Source organism: Chamaea fasciata, unplaced genomic scaffold, assembly GCF_029207755.1.
Source record: "Chamaea fasciata isolate MVZ Bird 193981 ecotype frontalis unplaced genomic scaffold, bChaFas1.0.hap1 SCAF_21, whole genome shotgun sequence".
Lineage (NCBI taxonomy): Eukaryota > Metazoa > Chordata > Aves > Passeriformes > Sylviidae > Chamaea > Chamaea fasciata.
Window position 1 is genome coordinate 9,075,565 of NW_027094106.1, and position 24,253 is coordinate 9,099,817.

A 24,253-nucleotide genomic window follows, 5' to 3' on the forward strand; every position below is an offset into this window, starting at 1 on the left:
AATAACCACGTGCAAACTGCATTTATTTATTTTTAATCAGCTTGCTTTTTTTTTTGGCCAGAGGGACGTTTCAGTAAGAAAAAAAATTGTTTTAAAAAAACCTCCTGCACCATGAAAATCTAACAACGCAAAAGAAAGGTTATTTTCTTTTCTTTTTTTTTTTCCCTGGAAATAAATACAGTTCTGAAAGCAAATTGCAGCACTGGAAATAAATTATGTAATTTAACAGCATTTAAAACCTTCAGATTCATACTTTTGTATATGAATGCAATATACACAATGAGGATATCCAGCTTCCTAGAGGTTCAGGACAAAACTTCTTTTCCTAGAGCTGATGGCTTATTTATGTTAGAGCAGCAGGGTTTGGACAAGACAAACGTTATCATTTTTACAGCTCCTCTCCTGTAGTGCCCTTTAGGTTTTCAGAGCTCCCTACTATTGTCAGGGTCAGAGGACAAGTTCATAAAACCTCTAAATCATCTATAACAAGCCTTAAAAACCTAAGATCTATCATGGTTTTCCCTCTAGGCCTATGCAGAAGAATCAAAGCACAGACAGAGACCAGCAGAAATAAAGACCACATTAAACAGCTTCATCAGAAATTTATGAAGTCAAATTTGTCTTTTTTTTTTTTTTTTCCTTTCCTTGTTGTACATGAAGAGCCAAAAGATTACTTTTTCTTTTCCCCTGGAAAAAAAACCAAATCCCAACAGCCAACAGAATTATTTTAAGATCTGACTCAAAGATCTTAATTTTTTTTCCCCATTATCTTCTTTCTTTTCTTTCAGTTGTGGAAGAAAATGTCTGTACTGTTTTATGACCAATTCCCTTCCAATACAACATTGCTTGGCTAAATACTTCCAAAATTAATTCAACATAACAAAGCTTTTCTTTGTTTTTTTAAGTAAAAGGTTTTATTTTCCTGTCAAGAAAAAAACAAATAACTTGGGAAAATATTTGACTTCTGATGTGTCCTTAGTAGCTCATAACTTACCTGCAATGAGCACCATAAAGATAGGGGGAAACAAGAAAAAAATTGAAGTTGTTTTTGCTTTAAATTCAGTAAATGTGACCATGAGGAAAAAAAAAATCTCAGACTAGTTACAGAATAATGAAGTGTGTGGGAGCTCTGCATAAACACTGAATCCAGGACCAGACACTTTAAAATTAAATGAGTGGCAGAAACAAACCAAAAAAGACATGGGTATCTTCTCTGCCATGAAGACAGGAAAATCCAGCAATTTAAAAACTGTCTGATAACGGTGTGGAGTTTGTAACAAATGATTGTGCCTGATGCACTGCACTGTGTATTACTATAGACAGTAAATTATTATTATACAAGAGTACAAATGCCTCACAAAACAGCGTCGTGCTCGACTGCATTTGGGATTTACATAAAATTGTAACTTTTACACTTCACACCAACTTCTCTCATCATTTTTTTTAGCCTGGAATTCAACAATTCCCCCTGTTCCTAACGAACCCCCTACTCCAGCCACGTTCTATATTAATAAACATCATCAGACTGCATCCCCACTTGGACCGATCAGCATCAATCAACGTCAATTAGGAACAAGTGTCGGGCAGACAAAATGTGACACTTCACACTTGATCTTGTCAGAAGCGTCACATAAATATGCTGCAAGGACAATATTTATATATTTTGGCTGCATTTCAGTCCCAAAGAGGATTTTCATCCCCAAAGAGGATTTCATCCCAGCTCTGTGGGTGTGTAAAACTCCCGCCCCGGTTTATTTTTCACTCCCAACGGCCCAAAAAGCCCCGTTTTGCTGGGCTTGTGGCGGCAGTGCAGGTTGTGGCTGTGCCCACACCGGTACCTGTCCCTCTGCCACGGTCTCGGTGTCGATGATGGTGACAATGCCCGGCACCAAGGGGCTCCGGCGGAGGTTGCTGTGAGCCAGGATCTCCTCCTCGGTGGCTCCCGAGGGCAGCGTCCCCGTGAGCTGGGTCACCACCTTCCCCACCATGGTCAGCCCGGTCTTTATTGTCTGCAAAAAAAAAAAAAAAAAAAAAAAAAGGTTCAAGAAAACCCTTGAAATGATGTTTAGGGCTGCGCTGTGGGTTTTTTTCCTAGAAATGGATTTGGTCAGGAGCGATGTATCAGCTGCAAAAGGCTGGAAGGAAACAGCTTGAAAAAGTTTGAGCCAATGGAAGGATTCACCTTTATTCTGGAAGTCAGTTATGCCGGAGCATTATTGAAAAAAGATGTGTGTTAATGTTCAGATAATTTAATGGGTTTGGATTTTAAATATTCCAGCGTTGGGGGTTTTTTTAAAGTTTGATTTTACTTACTGCCACAGCGTGGATGGTCAGAAGGAGCAAGGATGAGGTGACAGTGGGTGTGAGGAGGGTACTGCTCACACAAAAATACAAACAGCTCCTAAAGCTGACAGAGTTTTGTCTTCTGCACAGTGCAAGAGACCAAGAATTTGGTCTTTGCTGCATCTGACACGCTTATTTTTTACTCAGAAATTAGGCATTAAAACTGAATAGGACATTCAAATCCAGGCAAATTTAAAATGCCATCCTCGAGGTCCTGGATCTCCCAGGCACATCCCAGCACAAGGAATGGGACTTTCCAGGCTCTGCATCATTCCCAGACATGGGTTTAAAAACACATTCACTGCATCAGCTTTTAGCAGCTAAAGATGCTGAAGATTATTTTTATTTTGCTTTATTTTATTTGGAGAAAGAGGCAGAGCAGACACCGTAAGAGAGATGCAGATTGAAAGAAAAACAAGCCCAACTACAACTTTAAATATTTTCTCCTTTAACCAAGGACTGCGCCTTATTTGCCTGTAAAGAATTGAGCAGATTTATTATGCAATATAAATAAGAAATAGCAGAAGAGATCAGAATGGAATGACACTGTAACAAGGCAATTCTTAACTAAAAAGACAAGCTAAGCTGCCTGCTAAATTGAAAAGGAAAAAAAAAATGTCCAGATCCCAGGCTGAAACCAAGAAGCAGCCACAAATCAATTGCAACTGCTTTGTTTAGTGCTAAAATCTCAAACTGCAGTGATTAGAAAACACATTAGTGTTCATCAATTAGCAGCCAAACGTTTGTTTTAATAATTCATGGGAAATGACTTACACAAAGTCTGTTAGTGTGTTGTCAGGAAAGCCTCTGAAGGGCCAACAGCAGCAGGCGCCACACGGTATCGATGGCCATGGCCAGCCAGGAAGGCTGATTAACCTCTGAGATGCCTCTGCTGATGGACTCACCCCATTAATGCTAATGGAGATACTTCCACTTAAAATCGAGCCAGGCCTTTAGCACAGCAATGGCTTTGGGGGTTTAAAGTCTTTAGTAATATCCTGCCATTTGTTTCTTGTTATTTCTTTTTATACCCGGCCACGACAGAGGAGAATAAAACGGGTTTTAACGGTGGCGAATTCAGGAGGCTGGGAGAGGTAACATAAAGCAGATATTGATGGCTGAGGAATAAACCCAAAATAGCCCCAGTGCCATCACAGGGATGCATTCCAGCTCTCCTGGCAAAAACTGACAAGGCAGACTTTTGGCCAATAGCTGAAATCCTAGAGAATGATTCGTTCTCAGTTGGTAAAGCAGGGAGGAGAAAGCCAAATGGTAAAATACCTGTGCGAGGGGAAAGGCTAAAAACTGTAACTGACCTCTTCTAGAAAACATCTTTAACATTTATCACGAGAGCAGTGGGGTGACAAAGCAGCGGACAGAAATTTGCAGCTCTCCAGAAGGAAATGACCGTGCTCAGGCTCCGTGTGGGCCCGCAGCAGGCAGAGGTGTGCAGAGATGTGGCCAAGGCCATTAGCTCAGAAATATCAGCGCAGAACCATTACAGCACTTACTGCCCTGTGCTGTTGTGTATATTTGCAAAAACTTCGGGGGGAATCTTTAACCTTTCCCATGCCATATCAGCTGTCCCCTCCATCCATTAGGGCTAATGACCTTGCTCTCACATAAGCTGTTAGTCCTCATTAAGAAGTTATCAGGTAACAAGAGAAAACAGATGCAGCCTTTGCTAAATCACTTTACCAGTACAGGATTAAAAGATATGGAGAAGGAATCAAGCAAAGGAGTTATGAGGTGAGAAGGACTTGGTTTATAATTTGATGCGAGACATGTGACAGAGCAAATAGATTTTTAAGTGAAATGGGTTCAAGTTTGCACTGTCCCAGTTCCTTTGCCACTGATGGGAACCCGCCAGTGAAGTCTGCTGATAAATGAAACTAAAATACTTGACCCAGCTCCCTTTGTAACCAGTGATCCACAGTGTGCAGAAACACACATTATTTATAAGCTCGTGTGTACCTTATCTACTTCAAAATATGACTGTTCACATTCATTTGAATATAAAGAAATACAAATATTTAATTAAAATAGACGTATGCCCTCATACCTCACTTAATTGAAAAGTAAGCACAACTTTAATTAGATGAAAAGAATTAAAATGCACCATTCAGTGCCTGTTAGGATGCTTTGTTCCAACAAAGGCCTTGCATCCTTTTAGTGACAACACAATATATTGCTCCTGTTTCTCAGAATAAATGCATTTTATATGATCTATTTGATTGCAAATGAAAAATCTATAGAAAGCAGAAAGAGGTACCAAAAAGATCTGCTGCCCCTTGGGTGTCAACACAGTGAGGTTGAGCCTCACACTCGGTTTGAACAAAGGGATAATAGGGTTTATCTAAAAGAAATTCCATGTCCATGCTACTCTGTTTGTTCAACTGGACCGGAAAGAATCTTTATCCTATGGAAGGGACTTTCCTGTTTGCATGCACTGAGTGCATTCTTCAACACCTCTAAGGAATGATACTTTGATTTTCCCAAACACATCCGTTTTTATCTTTGCTCAGCATTAATCCAAATGTGAATCTTGACACATTTTCTGCTTCCTGAAATTTTCTGCTTGGTCAAATGACAGAAACTACCAGAGCTTTTAGAACGTGAACACTCAGAAAGCCACCAACACAATCACAACTTTGACCTCGGTGTTTTTGGTTAGCAGGGACCTTCCCAAATAACTCCCCAGTTATTTGATTAAGGAGGAAATTTATTTGCTGCACCAAGAGCAGCAACTGCCACTGAGGACAAACCCCTGGCCCCACCAGGACACGGATCAGCGAGGGGAAAACCATGACAGAAAATATTCTGTGCTGCCACCAAGACCTTCTAGAGAGGATCTGAAAGGCAATTCTCCAGAGTGACCCTGCTGAAAGCTCTCAGCTTTCTTTCTCTTTCATATGAAGGTTCACTCACTTCATCAGGAAAGTGGAAGCCAACCAGAGAAAAGGCTGTAACCCAAGGTAACCTGGCAAAACAAGACCTTGAATGGAACCACTTCTGAACCAAAAAGCAGCAGTGGAGGGAAAAGGAAAGAACATCCACATCCCAAAAAGCTGCCCCTGTGCTGATCAAAGCAAAGGAATTACAAACCCCTGCAGCTGATGGGACACAACAGCAGCAGAGGTTCACAAACGAAGAATTAAATAAAGAAGGAGTGAAGCTGATGGTGAGGCAATGAGATGGACAAAGAGCAACAGATATTTGGAGCATCTATCTGGCAACAAGAAAAGTCAGCCCTGCAGTTATCAGAGATGAAAACCTGCTAGACAGCAAGCCAAGACTCAATGAAATCACTAATAAATTAAACATTGCAGATTTACTGTGGCGCACTCATGGATAACAAATTAATACACTAAGGCTGAGACACTCCTCAAGAGCCAAATCATGCAAATATTTAAAACTATATTAGTATTAATCTTGTCTATTACAGTAACATCCAACAGGCAGGAGCATGAGCAGTGTGCTGTGCAAATACAGAGCAGCACAGAGCCCGTGCCCCGGGGATTATCCCTTTTCCTAACTCTCACTGGGAGTTTATCTCTGTACAGAGGCTAACAATCTTTTCTTTCCTATGATTATAAACACGTTTTATCTTCAGTATCTACTCACATGATGCAATAGCACTACTTGAGTGTGATAAATTCAGCTTAACAGCAGAATTTCTGGATTATGATCCCTGGCTAGTACTACTCAGCAGGGAAGGTCATCAGCTACAGGGATCTGTGTGTAGGATTTTGCCACATCTGATCCAAACTGTGGCTGATCACACTAAGCCAGTCGTTTTTTCAAACTTATCTGCGCTATAAAAAAGATGCTCACGATGCTGGGATTGAAGGAAGTTGGGGAGATTTCGCCCCACACCTTTTTTTAAACTGTGGGTTTTTTTAAACTGTAACAGAGATCCAGCGAATCACCTCGGGAGAGGAGCAATTCCAGCTGCCCTCAACAATGTAAAAAGCTGTGATTTTTCTCCTTCTCCGGCCACACTGTGATTGTGATGGACTATGTTTGTTTTTCTGTTTTGTTTTCACATGAGCTGGCCTGCCCTGTGTCTCTCTTTGCGGCTTCTCCTAACTGTTGTTTTCCTCGGTGCCACTGAGCCTTCTTGTCATTTCATTCCTATTATTAGGTTTGTTTTGTTGCACATATCAGAAATGAAAAGGCTGGTGGTTACAAGGGAAGCTTGTAATCAGCACCGAGTTCACCCCACAGTGCCAAAACTCACTCTGTGTGTGTGTGTGAGAAAAAGAAATTGTTCTTGCAGCAAGGAAAGGACAGTAAAACAAAAGTGGTGCTCGGTCTTGTTTAAGATTTTTCCAAGCCACGGGCTTCTTTTGATACTACAAAAGCCCAGACATTTCTCTGGAAACAGAGGGATTTTTATAACATCATCTGAAGTAAGGAAAGGAGGCAATGGAACCTATATGTAAACAGTCATTAATAAGCTCTAACCTTCAAAGAAGGTAATTAATTAGCTCCAGTACTGTGCTGTCACCCTTCAGAGAGAGCAAAATGTATAATGGGGGTGTGATGGAGTCCAAAAAGCACCAGGCACTTGTGAAGTCACTTTTCATGATGCTAAAAGACTAATAATTCACAATGTTGATTTCCAATCATATAAACTTGTGCCACTACGAAGAGCCATTATACAAATCCATCCCACTGTCACTTCCCTCTAACATAAATAGCTGTTTGTAATAAATAAAACTTGTAAAAATCAGTTCAGAAACAGAAATACTTGGTGGAAAGCTACAGTTAGTCAGAGCTTTGCAGGATGGGGAGGGCAGGCACGGTGCTGCTGCCTGCAGGGTTCTCAGTGTGCTCTCCTCTCTGGGAAGGGAGGGGGGTGATGACACACAGCCCAATTCAGCAGGGAAACCTCATAATTATGTTGCAGGAGCAGCTCTCCCAGGGCAGATGATGGACTCACTTTGGCAGCACTAATGACTGTGGCAGTGTAAGACTGAATGTTGTCTCCACAGGCTCCACCACGGGACTGATGGCATCGGATCAGCTACAAGAAGAAAAGACAGCAACCAAGTCACTACTATTAAACTACACAAACCCAGAACCCATTACCAGAGCTCTTATTTATCATGTACAGTGGTGTGTTTTTTTTTCCTACAAATAGCAAAAAGCCCTGCTGAGACACTTAACCCCTTTTTATAATCTTCTGGGTGCCACCCAGACTGTCGCGTTCCCCCGCTCCAGTTTTCAATTACCAGATGAGTACTCACTAAGAATTCATAAACTTTGAAATGGTGGGATTTTTGGTCTGGCAGCAATACCACAAATAAATTTAAATAAATATAATCAAAAGCTTTAGCCATGTATATGTAACATTAAATATCAGCCATTCTAAGAATCCGAGTGTGGCTTTCCCCTCCTTTTTACGACGAGCAAGCAAAGAAATGACAAAGGCAAAGAGCTGCTTGAAGCTTTGCATTTAATAGATTAGAGGAATGTACATGGGGTTTGCTTTTTATTGCCTTCCATCAAAATCAATAAATCAAAGCAAGACTCTTGTACCTGCCATCACCCTACAAAAGTAGGTTTTGCCTTTGAACCCTAACTAACAATAGAATCTGTGCTTCTATGCAAAATTAGAAAAAAAATACAGCTATTTGTTGCTTGCACACAGAGCATGTTGCCTGTTTAACTATTTGAGCTAGAGAAAATTAAAAATTACAGTAAGATGTATTTGTTTCTACAGGCTTTTCTGTCCTGCTTATATTTAAATATCTAAATAAAAATACCTAAACTAGGGAAAGCCCACAGTGAATTTGCCTGGGAACACACAACCCATTGAAATTCCCTCTGTGATACAATTCTTTTGCTGATATTTTGGCAGCAATATTTTTTCAATCCCGTGCTGACCAGGGTTAAGTTTTCCAGCATCAGCAAGGTGTGGCACTAAAGGAAAGGCAGGCCTGAATTTGGGAAGAAATCAGCTGTGCTGGAGGAGATGCAACAGCAAAAACATCCCTAAAATCTGCCTCTGATAATTTCTGGCTCAGCTCTAGCTCCAGTCACAGGTGGAAGGGAGAAAAAACATCTGCTTTGAAATAAAAATAGGACATTAGGAGCTGAATTTAGGCTTCACTTCAAGCTTTAAATACACAACCACTTCTCTGGGTAAAAACAATGATCATTTCTTTGCTTGAGAATCTATTTTCTTTGTCTCTGGAAAGAAGAAAAACTCTTTGAAAATTTTCTTTATTTTTTTTCCTGGAGCTTAACTTTTTCAGAGATGTTCAAAAGTGGCAAATCTGATGCTCTTTTCTAACCTACAGAGTGCATTGCTGTGTGGGCTCAGACAAATCCAGGCTCTGTCCAGACTCAGTTTCCCCAAACAGAATCTAGAAAGGATTTTTTTGCCTACCTTCAGAAGTGTCTGTAATTAAATGCTTTAAAATGGGTTGATTATTGTAGGTTACCTCACTGAAAACTCGTGTTGATAGCTGTCTTCTCTGCCTTCCAAGTTCCTTGAATTGAGCTTAAATCAAATATGCAGAGTGAAGATCTAATATTTTAAAATACTTAGGTGATTTTAATGCTACTCCTCTTACAGCCTTACTTTGGCACATACCTGTTTCCTGAGACCTTTTCTTTTCTTTTTTCCCTTATATTTATATATATACAAAATCTGGAAGTATCTTTTGATATCAAACCCCTCCTTACCTTATTTTCTGCATAAGCAAGCCAACGGCTTCCAAGAGCAATAGGGTTCATGTTTGGCCCCGGACAAGGATAGCAGCCTGCAAAGTTTTGAAAAGGCAACATTAAGAAATATCTTAATGACTTCTTCCAAAGAATTTTATTTATTGCCAAGAAAACAAAAAGTCTAAACAAAAGCCTCTCAGTTGCTAATATCACTCAGTGGATGCTTGCATTTTTGTTTCTAGAGATAAGGCTGCGGTTAGACGAGCTATTTTGAACATTTAATTATGTGTAAATATTCATTTCTCCTTATGTTTGCATTTTTAAAGCCATTTTGGTACAAAAGCGACATCCTGGCGGGAGGGAGTATTGATGCTTGACTCGGCTGCTTTTGTCTCTTCACGTTTTAATTCGTTTTATTTGACTGACACCTTTCTGTTGGTGCACAGTTTGCTCACTTCAAGCTCTTCTAGATTTTTATTGTATGAAAGGATGCATTGTGCTCTTGGTTTCGTTTTTAACAATTCTATATACAAGCCCCCGGCCTTTCAAAATGCTTTTGGTTTTGATTTTAACAATTCTATATACAAGCCCTCGGCCTCTCCATATACTTTTGCACAAACTTTACTTTACACAGTGGGAAAATTCATAACTCCTTTAAAATTGGTGGCAATGTTTCCACTGTTCAACTGCTTTCCATTACCTTTATACTATCATTAAAATAGATTTATACATATGGGTAAAAAATGAGCATAGAAAAAAAAAATATTCCTGAGGATTAAAACATGAAAATACCTGCAAGAGAAAATAGCTGGGAAAGAAAACATGGGCAGGCTTAAAATTAATCAGGCCTATATTAAATGGAATTTCATATATAAAGTTTTTAAAATATGTGTTTTTATAAAATGTTATAAGTAAAATAATTTTTAATAAAGAATATAAATAAATTGTATTTAAAAATATGCATTTTTACCTGAAAAAATAAAGAGGAAAGAATGGGGGGAGGAGGAGGCTATCAAGCAAACGGTTAATCTCAGTTTTCATCAGTTCTTAGACTAATGGAGTCAATTTAGCAATTGAAATTCTCTCACTGATTGGCCAAGGAACAAAATATTGAAGCTCTTACAGACACGTGTGTGTGATTTACAGGAGCCCTGGGCAGCTGCTCCTGTACCCCGGGCTGGAGGAGCCCAGGCAAACAGCACTTCAGAACACACACAACACGACTTTAATTCAGTGTATGGCTTAAAATCCGGAAAAAAAAACCCAAACCCAAACCCAGCCACTGCCAGTTAAGCTTTCTATTTTCTACATCTCTCATCTGAGCCTCTGACACTGCTCTGCACCCAGGGCAAGGAAAAAAAAAAATCAGATCTCCACAAAAAAATATCCCGGTCTTTTCCAGCGGGCTCCAAACCAGCCCAGAACATTTCCTGAGGAGAGCAGAACCTCCAGAAGCGGAATGGTTTTTATTTTCCACACCTGCAGAGCGGTGAGGAGGTGTGTGGGAGGTGTTAACACGTTTCTGGAAGTTGAAATGGATACCTGACAACGCTTTGGATGCGTTTTTGGGGCCGCGCAGGCCCCGCCGAGACAAACAACCCTGGATTTGGTTTTCCAGAGCAGAGCACTGAGGGTATTGCAAAATTCCAAAGGTCACAGCCAGCTGTTTCAAAGGTCAGAAAGCAAAGGAAGGAGAGAATTAATTCATCCAATTAAACCCATCTCAGGCAGAACCCAGTGAGGGTTTGGTGAGGCCTTATCGCCGGCCTGATCTCAGGAAGGAACACGAATTCTGAAGAGATGATGCCACAATTGTTATTGCATTCCAGGAGTGCATAAAATGTGGGTAGCCAGAGCCTCTTAAGGAACAAAGCGAGCAAAAAAAAAAAAAAAAAAAAAAAGAGGTTGTAAATACAGCCCTGGGTTGTAAATACAAACGTGTTCTTCCGATGACATTATAGATCAGGAGCGGTGAGGTTTTAATGCCGACTTCTGCCTCAGCAGCTCTTATCTGGGTCAGGAAAGGAATTCAGGTCCCCCAAACCTTTCTTTTACCTTCCCTTTTATGTATAAAATACAGCACTAAAAGTTGCCAGATGATAACCCTCGCCATGTAAATCTCTACAGTGACTTTAGAAGCAGCGACACGCGTTTCCCAAATTCGTAACATCCCTGCAGGAGAGAACTGAAGCAATCTCAGCAATTCAACGACTCGTACCAGAAAAACCAAGTCCTGCTTGGAACAGGGAGCTGTTCTCAATTACTCCAGTGAGCTGAAGTCATTGAAGAACTGCAAAAAGAATTCTTTAAATCCAAAACTGATCGCTGAAGGGAAGAGTTGCTTCGTAAAGCTGGGACTGCCCTCCCCAGACCCGCTGCCCGTGGTCTGTCCCATGAACTGGGCTCAGTCAACCAGACTGCACACACAAATCAGCCAATTCTAAGAATAAACTCCACCAAGGTCAACAATTCAGCTCGGTCCTAAACTCTACTCTCCGATACAAAAAACGGCGTTTTAAAAAAAAAAAAATAAAAAAAAAAAATGGCAATTTCCTCCCTTTCTTTTCTTTGCAAGTCTTTGCATTTTGGAAACTCGCAGCAGCACAAGGATAAACAAAGGGTTATACTTTATGGGAAGGAAAAGCAAATTGTTTTTCTGCCTTTCCATAAAAACAGCTGGAGTCAGCAGAACATCATCTATGAGGCAGATGAAAAGACAGACACGGCATGACCCATCGAGCTGGGCCATCCAATCCTCACCAGCCCCAGCCTCTTAAAGATTAACTTCTATTTCTACCAGACTTCAAAACAACAGAGGAAAAAAGCCGTTCTAAGCAATAACAGCAGCAACTTGAGCGTGTTTACAATAGGAACGAACATAATGAGAATGCAGAACTAACTGTCAAGAAGACCAAAGTTTCCAAGTTTTAATGACAGCATGGAGAGGTCATCCAAGAAAGGATCACTCAGGGAAAGTCCTTCCAAAAGTGCAGCAAACCAAGCAAGTACTAAAAAACATCTGATCTTAGAACCAGCTTAACTGGGCCTATCACTCACAGAAATATAGGTGAAAACCTACTGGAAACTACTTCATAATTTTGAGCACACAGTTATCTTCTGCTTCTGTGCAGAGGGAATGAGTAACTTCAAAGCTGGGGGAAAAAAAGAACAAAAAATTGCATTTTGAAAATCAGAATCCAAGTCCAAGTTTTTCTGCTAATTTTATCAAGTTCCTATGCCCAAAAGTTCCAACTGGTGCTGCCCTAAGGAAGAGTGAGGGGTAAGAAATGGGCTCCAGGATCCCTCTGAAGAGGGGCTTGGCCAAGGAGACCCTGGGAGCTCATATCCTGTGCTTTGGTTTTGCCACTTCCAAGATGTAAAAATGTCACCTACAGACCTATAGGTAAATCCTTCAGTGTTACAACTTCTCAGTTTCTTCCCTTTTTCTTTTAAATAACTGAGTTATAAAATGGTAACTGCAATAAGCATATGGTTTGTGATTATTTGCATTCAAAGATGCTTTCAGTTGCTGTGCTGATTTTATGTATTTTGTTTTACTGAGAATACAGGAATCTCATGCCTCCTGAAGTTCTCCAAAGAGCCACACAAATCTTTGCTTTGTGAGCGAGCAAAGAGGTTTCTTTCTTCTCCATTAATTTTCAATTACCACCCTCGTGGTAATTATGAAAATCTCTACCACCCTTTGGAGATTCAAATCCATAATCCCGTAATAAACCAAATCACCTCCTCTACCCACCTTTGACAATTCCCACAAACATCCCCCTCCTCTGACTCTGGATCTTTCCATCGCTCTTGAGCTCCTACAAGAGAAACCAAGGCTCCAGCCCTTTCCTTGGATTGTTTAGCAAAAGCTCATCCTGGATCCTCAGCGATGGCAATGTGAACACAAGGAGAGCAGCCAAGAGGAGAAGAGCAACACATTCCTGTCCTCCCACTTGTCCGTTAAACAAACAGCACACTGGGAAAATGCTGCTCAGAAGAACAAAGTCATTACAAGCCATGTCAGCTAGAACAGAGCCTGGGCCAATAAATCACCAAACAAGCCACTAATAAAACCGGAACCCAGTTCCACTGGGGCAGCTCTTCAGCATCTCCACAGCTTCTTGATAAAATAAAGATTTAAGGGAAATATAGGGATACAATTATTCTCTCTAGAAAAAGCTGATGCTGACAGTCAGAACTTGTCCAAGCTAAGCCAGGGTTTATTTTCAGTTTGCAGAATTTGTTACCCAGAGAGTAATTTTATTTCTTTTTCAAAACTCATTAAAACACACTGTAAAATGACATCTGATGAACTATTGCAAATTAATACGTGAATTAATAAAGCCGAGGGATGAAAAAGCTGAGTCAGAATCACCTAACATTGCTTTCCTTCAAACACATCATGTTTGTCTTGAGACACTACTGGTTGATTTTTAATTTCACAGCACATTATAAGAACTTTATTCCCTACAACAATATTTATAGTCCAGGAAAAAAAATAAAATCTGGTTTTGGTATTTTCCAGACTTTCATCCCCTCTATCTTGACTTTGTTCTTACTTTTTAATGAAAAACATTTTAAGCTCTTTTCTGTCTCGTTTCAGTCTTTTTCCCCTATCAGTGCAATAGGAAAACTTTCTTTTTCCATCATTTTCACTGCTTTCTTTTCCCCAATTCTCTCCAGTTTCATTTGCAGTGGTACATACACATCCCTTTTTTACAACTAATTTCAATTTACTGTTTCCTAGGGAGGGAATTTTAATGGATTCATCACACCTTGTACCTGTGAGAAATCCATACCAGAAGAGTCCAGTTTTATTTCAAGCTGAGGGGATGGGCAGTTATTAATAGAAAAGCCTTTTAGGATTCTGTCTCTAATCCCAAAATAAGGCAGAAATGGCATCTTTTGGGTCCCAGGGAATGCCATGAAGGCAGAGATTCCCAGGCTCACCCCCATCCTAAGGAAACTTCCCTGATTTCTGGAGAAACCGGGATTTTTCTGTTCAGTGCCTGACAAGGTTCATTAAAGATGACATGTGTCAGCTGAAGTGTCCAGTGGTTCTAAACACAGTTTTCTAAACAAATTCCAAAAGAAGTAACTCATTTCAACCGAAATTCTTTGCCTTTAATCATTCAAAGGACTTGCTGGATTATCACTTCAACAATCACTGAAGCAGGGCCATTGTGTATTTTTAAATAAATAGCTCCAAGAACCCACTGAAGTGATGCTGCTTCTCTAATAATCAATCTGCAATTCTTCTCTGGGTCTTACGAAACTCTGAGCTCTCCATAGGAATGGAATTACAAAACTCCATCCTGAAGTCTTGCAGCGCAGAGCAGCCAGAAAGCAGATCCATGGCAGAGAGCACAGAGAGGGAATATGCAATAAATAACGGGTAGAGTGGTACTGCTGGAGCAAAAGCTTTGTTTATTCCAAGGAAAACAAGTCATATAAGTTGTTTTATCTAATTTTTTTGGGGGTTGGTTGTTTTGTTTTTACAGGTTTTTTTAGCAAACCGATTTTTTTGTTGTTTATAAACTGTATAAAGCAATACTGTTTATAAATTCCTCCGGGTTCCTTCTAGATGAAAGGCCCTGTGTAAATGTTAGTACTCTCACACTGTCACATGCTTTCCAAAGCTCTTCTATTGTTCTTCTACTTCCTCCTGTTTAAGCAGCACCCATAAAATGGAACAAAAAGAGCAGAGGAGCAGGATGGACCCACTGAGAAATCAGGTTTGACACCCAGGGCGATTTTTTCTTACTTATTATCATTAAATTATTATTCTTATTATCACAGGCATCTCCTTCCCTGTCCACTCCACCACGGCAGTTTGAAGCATCTGCGCTTTGATGGTCCCACTGGGACCCTTCCAACTCAGGAATTCCATGATTTTATGATTTTACTGTTACTCCACAAGTCCAAGCACAATCTCAGGGCTTTTACTGAAAAATATCAGTGGCCTTTCATGTTCATTAGGCCTGCCTGTTTAATTTAGCACCAATTTGACTGATTTCAGGGCAATGTTTAATCTCAGGTTTACTTTCTTTTTTTTTTGTTCATATTTGGACGGTGACAAATAATAAAAGTTGCCACTGAGGTTGTTGTTTCTGTGCAGGACAATGTCAGATGGCTTTGTCTGCCCTTTAACATTAAGGATTTGGATGCTTTAGATAAAAATAACTTATACAGAAACAAAAAGCACTTCCTGTTTTACATCTAATTTGTAAAACTGTCAGAGCCAGGAGATATGACAGACAGACATCTCGGGGACTGAGGCCTCTGTTGTGGCTTTATGCAGCTTTTCTGTTGTATTTACATTTTCCTGCAGTGGAGCAAAACCTCCTGCAAGCACCAAAGCCATTTGTTGCCATAAATCCACCACAGTGCCCTGAAGTGTTTCAGCATTATCCTGGAATGGTGAGACACTGATTCCTACAGCCAGGAAAAAAAAAAAAAAAAACACAAAAAAACCACTCTTATAAATAACGCTGCTAAAAAGGAAAAGCAAAATTAAATCAGCATGATCTAAACACCACGAAGGGGTAGGTGCTCATACAGATGTGGGTGTATAAAAATGAAAAGTGCTTATAGCAATCCACAGGGACATACTTGGCTCTTCTTCACTGATCAAGAAAATCCTGTGAGTCAGGAGCTCCCTTCCCACCTGGCCCGGGGACTTTCGATCTGAGCTGATCCCCCACAGACAAAGGAATCCTGGCAATGATTACCCCGTGTGGGATAACCAGGAGAAATGCCCACAGCTGAGAGGGAAACACACACACACAACTTCTCCAAGAATGTGACTCTTCAGGCATTAAACCTCTTCATAAGACACCCAGTGCTTTTTTACTTCAGAGTCAAGAGCTGCTTCCTGTGAGCCCGTCAGGGAAAGGAATTCCAACAGAAATGTCCAAAAAAGCCTCGAAGGTTTCCAGACCAGCCTTGTGACAAACTGAAACCACCGGATTATTCCTTGTGTGTGAATGGGAGAGCAAACAGCAATCCCAAATCCAAACTGCACATCAGAGCATCCAACACCGTTTGGTTTGGGGGCTTTGATTTACTTGGAGAGGGGCAGGGCATTTAACATCCAGAACTGATTTTTGGCTTGCGGTGAGGAGAGCCTTTGGAGACTTTCTATACAATAAACTACTCCGACTGAAATCTGCAAAATTACCTCTCAGGGCTCTACAGAAAAGCATCAATAGAAATGTGGTGCCAGCTAATGGCTGCAATAACTGTCTCCATCCCTGGGGAATCATGGATGGAGGATATATCAATATGAGGAGTGGAAGGGCCAGGCAAGCTGAGCAGGCCCTGGTTATCAGACACGGGGATGATGCCACACGCATGATGTTATCTGGGAGGATCTTTACTCAGGGCCCAGGGGGTGGGCAGGATATTCTTTATGGGGAAGGAAAGTATCCATCAGGTCATATTCATAATCAGCAGTTTTGGGGTGAGGAGCACTGATGGAACAGAAATCAATGGAATTCAGCTTTTGTTGAGAGCAAAGGAGGGGCAAAAAAAAGCCCGAGCATCACTTCGGTTTCTGTGCAGCACTCTGGTTTCTGACCCTTCAGGCGTGTGTAGAAAAAGCTCTGAAGAAAATCTGAAGTGAGCCACAATAAAACTCTGAGCTGTTTAAGAATCTATTGAAATTCCACACCTTGACACTCACAACTAATAAAGGAAACACATTCTTAGCATAAGCTTCAAAAGAATTATTTTTTTTTAATTTGGTCACAAGAGCACCTAAAGCAGTGCAGGATGTGAAATTCCTGCTGGGCTTTCTCCTCCCCTTGGTGTCTTTTCTTAGGGAAAAGGAGCTGGCTCCAAGCAGGAGGAGAGCAGTGATGGATGGAAGCGACTGGCATGAGACTGATGTTCTGCCTTCTCCTAGCAGACATTTAAAAATCAGAACACCCCACAGGGTAGATTAGGGGATATCCTGGTAATTTCTCTACAATACTTACAGCATGTTTCCCCTCCATGTTTAAGCACTTGTCTTCAATTCCCTCTCCGAGTCTGGAGCACCTGAACTCTGAGGTTTTGTTACAAAAGGCACAAATAAAATGTGCTGGCTCCCTGCCATCCAAGTCAAATCAGCACATTTCCATGTAATCCCATGCAGGGGAAAACAAAGCTTGGTTCTGTGTCAAACTTGCTCAGGGAAAACCAGGAAATGCAGGAGTTAAAACATTCCAACAGCAGCATGAACTTGACCATCTACATCCTGAATATTTTATGATATATTTATTGTAACAATATATTAAGCTACACATCCAACCACAAAAACAAAAACAGAAAGACAAACACTCCTCATGTGCACGGCAGCTGCATTAGCATTTCTGAGGAACTGCAGAATTCCTGACACTGCTTTTAATTGGACATTCTGCATTTCATTTCTACATATAAATAATCAACAAAACAGCCCAGAGCTTCTGCTTCGTGTTCCTGCTGTCCCAGTGAGGTTCTAAGGCTCCCACACCACTGATAGGGATGGAAGATGAGATCTCCACACCATCACCAAATCTTCTCGAAAAAAGAAAAGGGTTTTCTTTTCCCTAAAAGTGACTGAAAACCCTTCAAAGAGTCAGTGATCCTCAGTAATATTTCTGCCCTTTGTGCCCTCCCTTCTGACCAAAACCAGAGAATCTTCTTCATGCTGTCAGATCCTCTGGGCAGCCAGTGACATCCTCACAGCTGAGGTGCACCAGCATCAGTCTGGATAGGACACAGACTATCCCAATAATGAAAATGAAATGCCTCTAAGACCCTTTCCTGAGCTTCCTTTTCAAAGATTTCTGATTTTGTTTTTTAATTGATACTGGCACTGTCCTTTAATAATTTTTTATTTTTTTTTACAAAAAGGCACAGCCCAAGAAGACAGTTGTGGCCAGCTGGCTGCCTCCCAGAAATCCCTGCAGCTAACGAGGGAGCTCATTTACATCCAACTGCAAACACATCAGAGGAATTTAAGCCTTTAAAGATACGCTCTCAGGTCGAGGAGATTTCAGCACATGAAATGGGGAAGCTCAGACAAAACCTCTGCTGCAGCCCCGACGTGCCAGGGCACAGCACCTGCCTGGGAGCGGGAGCCAGGGAACGGCTGAGCTTGGGATCCTCAGGACAACTTCCAAAAACCCCCAAAATCTGGGGGAAAAACTCAGAAATCCGGGGAAAACAGCTCTGCCCACTCCCACCATGCCACAGCCACCACCCAGCTGGCAGGGCACAGGAAGGGCTGTGCTGGCTCCAACTCTGGTACTCAAAATGCCCCAAAAATGAAGTTGTCCTTAATTAAACCAGAAGAAAAGCTTCAGGAAATCTTGAGTTTCTCATAGAAAAAGCAGCACAGCTGAAGAAATACACCACCATTAGTGACATTTCAGGAATTTCTGGATGTTCTATAAAAATAATTTGGTCATTATTTCCGTAAGTTTTAATTTATCCTCTTTAAATTCGGCAGCTGTTCCACAGAACACACAGCAAATCAAAGTTATGGTAAAGAATAGAGTATCCCTGTTCTTCAAAATTAACTTCAGGGCATTAATATTTAAAAATAAATTGTGGTATCTTTAAAAAAAAAAAAAAAGCCCCAAAATTCTCAGAATACACATTTAACTGAAGGGTTTTCTTTACTTTTGGTCTGAAATAAAGCAAGGCTTGTCCCCTTATTCTTTTTGATGAAATAAAAGGGAGTGATGAATAGGACACAAAGAAGTCCTTTCCCATTTGGATCTTGTCCCCGAATCCCAGCAGATTCCCAGTGTCTCACGTCCATGGATAGGAAGAAACTGACACCTATTGGCAACTTTAATATTACTGCATGAAGCTGCTTTCCCTCAAACTATGACAGGAAACAGCTTCTCCTAAGGAGATTTTTCGATAAATACAGAGATAATATATAAAAAAAAAAAATTAAAACTTTTCTAATTGTGACTGCAAATACATCCAGAAAAACGCAGACTCTTTTTAATAATAAAACTCTGACCTTTCCAAAGTAAATTATGAACCGTAAAGACACATGAAAAAACCCCAGTGTGCCTAAGGTACAACCAAAACTGGACCAAAAATGGTAGATCATTGTTGATGTGGGTTTAATTGCTGCTGGTGTGATAACCTGGAACTCCCACCTGAGGCTTTTACACATATTCGTGCAAAATGAACAAAAGAACTGTCCAGCCACTGCTGGATGGCAGCGTGGGTGCCCTTTGCAATTAGTTCCAGCAATAAGAAATACAGAAAAGAGTAAAATATTCACAGAGTAGCATTTGGGTTGGGGTTGTGTTTTTTTTTTTTAAAGCAAGTTTTCCTGAAGCTCCAAATAATTCATGGAGAGCTGCTTTGAGGATTTAGAGATAAAGAAACAAACCAAAAAATCTGAGCCCAAAATTGTACGTACTGGTCACGAAGAATTTTTTGGTGAAAGTGCAGCTGTCAAAGGCGGCGATTTTCTCCTGCAGGACCACGACCAGGATCCTGAGAAACACAGAAATGGAAGAGGTCCACTTCAGGCATTAAATGCATTGGTTTAAAGATTCAATATCTAAATGTAATTATTTCCAAGGCATCAATAGGAAGTGCGCAGTGATGAAGTGCCAGGTTACCAATCCCTGGCAGTTATTGAGGGCTCTCTCTCCTCCCAACCACACCGACTCCACTTCAGGAAGTGCAGGGCTCTGATCCACAGCAGCACTGCACATTTGTGATGGAGCTCCTGCAGTCAAAGCTCCATTAAAATGCAAGAATGGAGCTGCAAAGACCCTGAATTACTCTCACTGACTCAAGCAACAATCAAGGCAACGAGCTAAATGTGAAATAATCCCATTGCCCACCTCAGTGCAGATTTATTTAAACATTTTATTTACTACTTACTGATTTATTTAAACATTCTATTTACTCAAAGCAGGGGGGGGGGAGTGGAATACCAACAACATCAGCACACAAACAGAGCTGAGAGAAGCAGAATTTGGGTCAATTAGCAAATTAAAAATGTATGTTTATGTGTTTTGCTTGTACATCACACGCTTTTATTGTAAAGGCCAAAAACCACAGGGTAAGAATGCAGGAAACACGGTGCTGCCTCAAAAAATAGAGCCCAGAGATGCAAATGTGGAAGCAGAGCAGCATCTTGGAAGTTTTAGAACCAGGGAACACTTTCTCCCACACTGGTGATTTCCCAAAGTCAAGGTTTTAAAAGCTTGACATGAAAGAAGCACCTGGGAAACCAACACATAAAACCTGCATTTAGCAATATGACATAATTAATGATCTGTTATTCTCTCATTAGGCAGACTGTGAGAAAGTCTTTTTTAATTAGCTGTCAATATAGAGCATTATTAAATATAGTTTTAATAGTTTTAATTGTAAAGATACAACGAGGAAAAAAATTAATCACATCTCTCACGGACTAAAACACACACCTAATGCTTCATGTGAACATTATGATTGTGTGTTACAGCCTGGAAGAGTCACCTTTCAAAAGGGGATGAATCACCCCAGTCTCAACTCATATCCTTGGGGAAAGGGAGATGATTATCCCCCAGCAGTGTGAAATCAGCCTTTTAACCCCCTTTTCCCCTATTTTTATCTGTTTTGTCACAAGAACATTTCTTCTTATCCCATGAGAGCTCAATACCTGTGAAGGACTACAGTAAAATCAAAATATACACCATCCCCTCACGTTTGCTGATGTTCTCAGATACAGAAAGAACATAAATTTGGACATATTAGCAGTTTTAGTTAAACATCTTCCAACTGCTGAAACTGCAGGAGAGAAAACCAGAAGAAAATAAATCAATTCTAACTTTTTTTTACACTGCCTAAAATAAAGGAAACCAGTGAATAATGGGAAGGTTTTGACTGCAGGTCAAATGTCATTTAATGTGCATATATTGAAAACTTATGGATATTTGATGGGAATATTTCCCAGTCCTGCAGATTTCTGTTTTCTTCTCCTTGAAGACACGCTGTCTTTCTGCGGAAATGAACCTCCCATTTGGATGATTCCAGAGGATTTACTGATCTCTTTATTTCCAGCAGCAGTTTACACTTACTTGCACAAGTTTGATGCAAACTCACCTACTCCCCATCTGCAACAAAACCAGGCATAAAAACCCCAAATTGCCCTGAATTTTCCAATGATTTGTGTTATCATTCACTGAAGGCCCATCCATCCTGGCATGGCAAGATGGATTTCCAAAGAAATGCAGGAATTTCTTCATCCAGGGCTCTGCCTTTCCCCCAGGAATGGGATTGCACCACTCCCCCAGGGCACCTGAGGCCACGGTGACTCAGGGCAGTAATGGGAGGGTGAAGGGAGCAGGAACGTCAGCAGGGCTTGGACCAGAGTCACCACTGCAAATTCTCCCACCAGGAGTGCCAAGGGATCAGCAGGATCCTCACACAGGGATCCTGGGATTTCTCCTCCGCCTTAAAAACACGCGGCAAACTACAAAGCAAACCACAAGACTGCAAAGCTGTGTGTCTGGGAGAGATGGGGAGTTCACATTAACTCAGCAAAATTTGATTCCACGGGCACAACAGATGCTGCTCTGTTGGGACTCTGTGATCCTCAGCTCCAGAGCCATTTGCTCTCTACCCCAACCCTGAGATGCTGCTTTATTTGACTCACTGGAACATTATTCCCTGCAAACCACAGCCTGCACACCAGGAATGTTTTGGATGTGCAGGGAGGCAAAATCTGACAGACCGACACAAAGAAGAGAGACATAAACTCCTTAGTGCTCTGTGCTGTTTAAACTCTCTGTGATCCCATTTCCCCAGCTGTAGGTGGATCATGGAGGATTTCAGAGATTCCTGCTCACCCTTTAGCACAACTGAAAGAAGCTTAAATGATTTTTTTTTGGTTTGAGCTTCTTAAACCAGAGCCATGGGGGAAGTACAGTGATGTATTCCAACTGAAATACTCCCTGAGAAACAGAGAACCAGTGCTGTGCTTACAGGAGAGCAAAAAAAAAAGAAAATCAGGGAGGTCACACACCCGAAATTGTATTTATTACCAAAATCTGGCATGCCCTAACACACAAGGAAGGCAGAGTGAGCACCCTTACCTTTTATTGCAATGCAGGTCATAAATAGGAGTTTTGAACTGGATGGACTTGACCATCTCTCCTGTTCTCAGGGAATACAGATCCACACAGCAGTAGGGTGGGCTGGTGCTGAAAGGAATTTTAAAAAAATAAATAATGAAAATCAGGATATTTTAAAAACTGGGGTTTAATTCTTTCAGCCTCTTTATGTTGCTTAGAATGCTAAAGGGAAAGTCACAGAACCACAAAATTGTTAAGGTTGGAAAAGACCTCCAAGAACATCCTGGACCCAGAATTCCAGCAGTCCCAGCAGAATCCTGGAGAACAAAGGGTCAACATAAACCTCCTGCATTAAGAAGGAAAGCTGAATTATGATCTCCACGATGGCCATCAACCTGTATTGTACAACTGATTACCAAACACTCGGTTTCTTTCACCACCAGTAAGACTTTGGAAGTTTGAAACCACATCCTAGTGGAAAAGAACTCCTCAGAGTAACTCTCTCCTCCAGGGAGGACCTTCCCCAGAGCAGCAGCTGAGCTGCCTGCCTTGGGGCTGATGGAGACACCTCACCCAGAATTTACATTACGTCCCCGAAGGACTTTTGTTTGAACCCCGCGGATCTTTTCAACCGCTCGGTGTCACTTTTATCATTTCCATATAAATAAAAGCTTCGAGGCCATTGCTTAATAAAAAGGCTGAGTGGGAAAAGTGCTGAGTGCTCGATAGGGCTGAGGAAGGCAGTGGTGGAAAACCCTTTTAGAGGCTGGGGAGAGGCTTTGATGTGGCAGCTCTGTTCCACAACACCTTTCTCCCCCCTCCAAGAACGCATTAAAACCTTGGCTATTTCTGGGTCAAGGAATATGAAGGAGCACAAATTGCCAGCTGTACAAACATCTCCTGAGCATTGGTAAAAGAGGGTGTTTCCCCCCTGCCCGGATCTGTTTTATTTTACAGAGTTTCACACAATTCCTGCCCCAGCGCTCGCTTGTCTCTTGGATCTGCTCAAGCTGCTCGAGAATTTTCTGGAAAGCTGGAGGACAAGTGCCAACAGCTGACCCCCCAATGCCTCAAGGTAATAAAATGGTTTCTACAGTAATGTATAGCATACAATCATGTACAATATACAGTAATGTATAACACACAGTAAATGCACAGCAAGACAACTCTCAGAAAAAATAATAGAAAAAAAATAACTTTTGACATCTTGCCCACTGAAATTTTTCCCCAAATATCTATTTTTCTAGGTTAATAACTAGAGGGTGCAATTTATTACTTGGAGCACTTCAAAGGCCCTTCAAAAACACCTTTAAACCAGTGAAACTCGAGGCAGTTCCTTCACATTAAAGTTCACTGCTGCTTGAAAACACAGAAAGCCACTGCAAGATCTATGTACAAACTTTTTAAAATTCAGTGGTTTATTACCTTTAGCAAATTATAATTTTGATAGAAGGGGAATTTCAAAACAGAAAGCTCCCAAGTAGATATAGCTAAAATTATATCAACACCCTTACTAGTGATTACTATTTCCGCATCAGCATGTTTGGAAAATTATTTCCAATTTATGAGTAATAATTCTGTCACTCAAATGCATCATCATTATTATTATTATGGCTTAATTATCATGATCTCTTGGCTGATCATGGTAAGACCATTCTACCAATGCTTCTGTCAACCACACTGGGTAAAACCCTGAGTTCAAGTGCCAAAAACCAAGGAAAATCATGGAGTCGCAGAATTCCAGACTGGGTTGGGTGGGAAGGGGCCTCAAAGCTCACCCAGTTTACAGGGATGCCTTCCACCATCCCAGGTTGCTCCAAGCCTTGTCCCCTGGCCTGGAATATTTTATATGGATAGGTGAGAAATACTCTGAAATTCTGTCACAGATAAAATCCTCATGAATTAGTCCCACGGATTATCAACAAACATTCACTATGTCTCCTGATTGTCCAAACAGCTGCAGAGAGATCAACCACTTCTTTAAAGGCAATGGACACAAATCCACCAACGACTTCCAAATGTGGCGATAATAAATGCACAAATACACTCAGGCCTTTGTGTCTTCCTCTGTTTGAGTGCTGCAGTGCAGGGATGGAGGGGAAAGAGCAGATGCCTCGTCCAGCTGGCACTTGGTGACATCTGTGCTCGTGCCCCACGACAGCATCACC

General features: G+C 41.0%; 1 protein-coding gene across 3 annotated transcripts in view; it reads right to left on the minus strand.

Annotated features, from left to right (window-relative positions):
* Nucleotides 1-24,253, minus strand: part of BCAS3 (BCAS3 microtubule associated cell migration factor) — a 295,288-nt gene that overhangs the window by 239,082 nt on the left and 31,953 nt on the right. For all 3 annotated transcript variants that reach the window (XM_066202147.1, XM_066202146.1, XM_066202145.1), the window contains 5 exons: nucleotides 22,107-22,214; nucleotides 19,436-19,512; nucleotides 9,040-9,116; nucleotides 7,289-7,372; nucleotides 1,839-2,009 (listed from right to left, as the gene is read on the minus strand). In XM_066202147.1, the coding sequence (XP_066058244.1) occupies nucleotides 1,839-2,009; nucleotides 7,289-7,372; nucleotides 9,040-9,116; nucleotides 19,436-19,512; nucleotides 22,107-22,214 (517 nt within the window). The remainder of the gene's footprint in view (nucleotides 1-1,838; nucleotides 2,010-7,288; nucleotides 7,373-9,039; nucleotides 9,117-19,435; nucleotides 19,513-22,106; nucleotides 22,215-24,253) is intronic.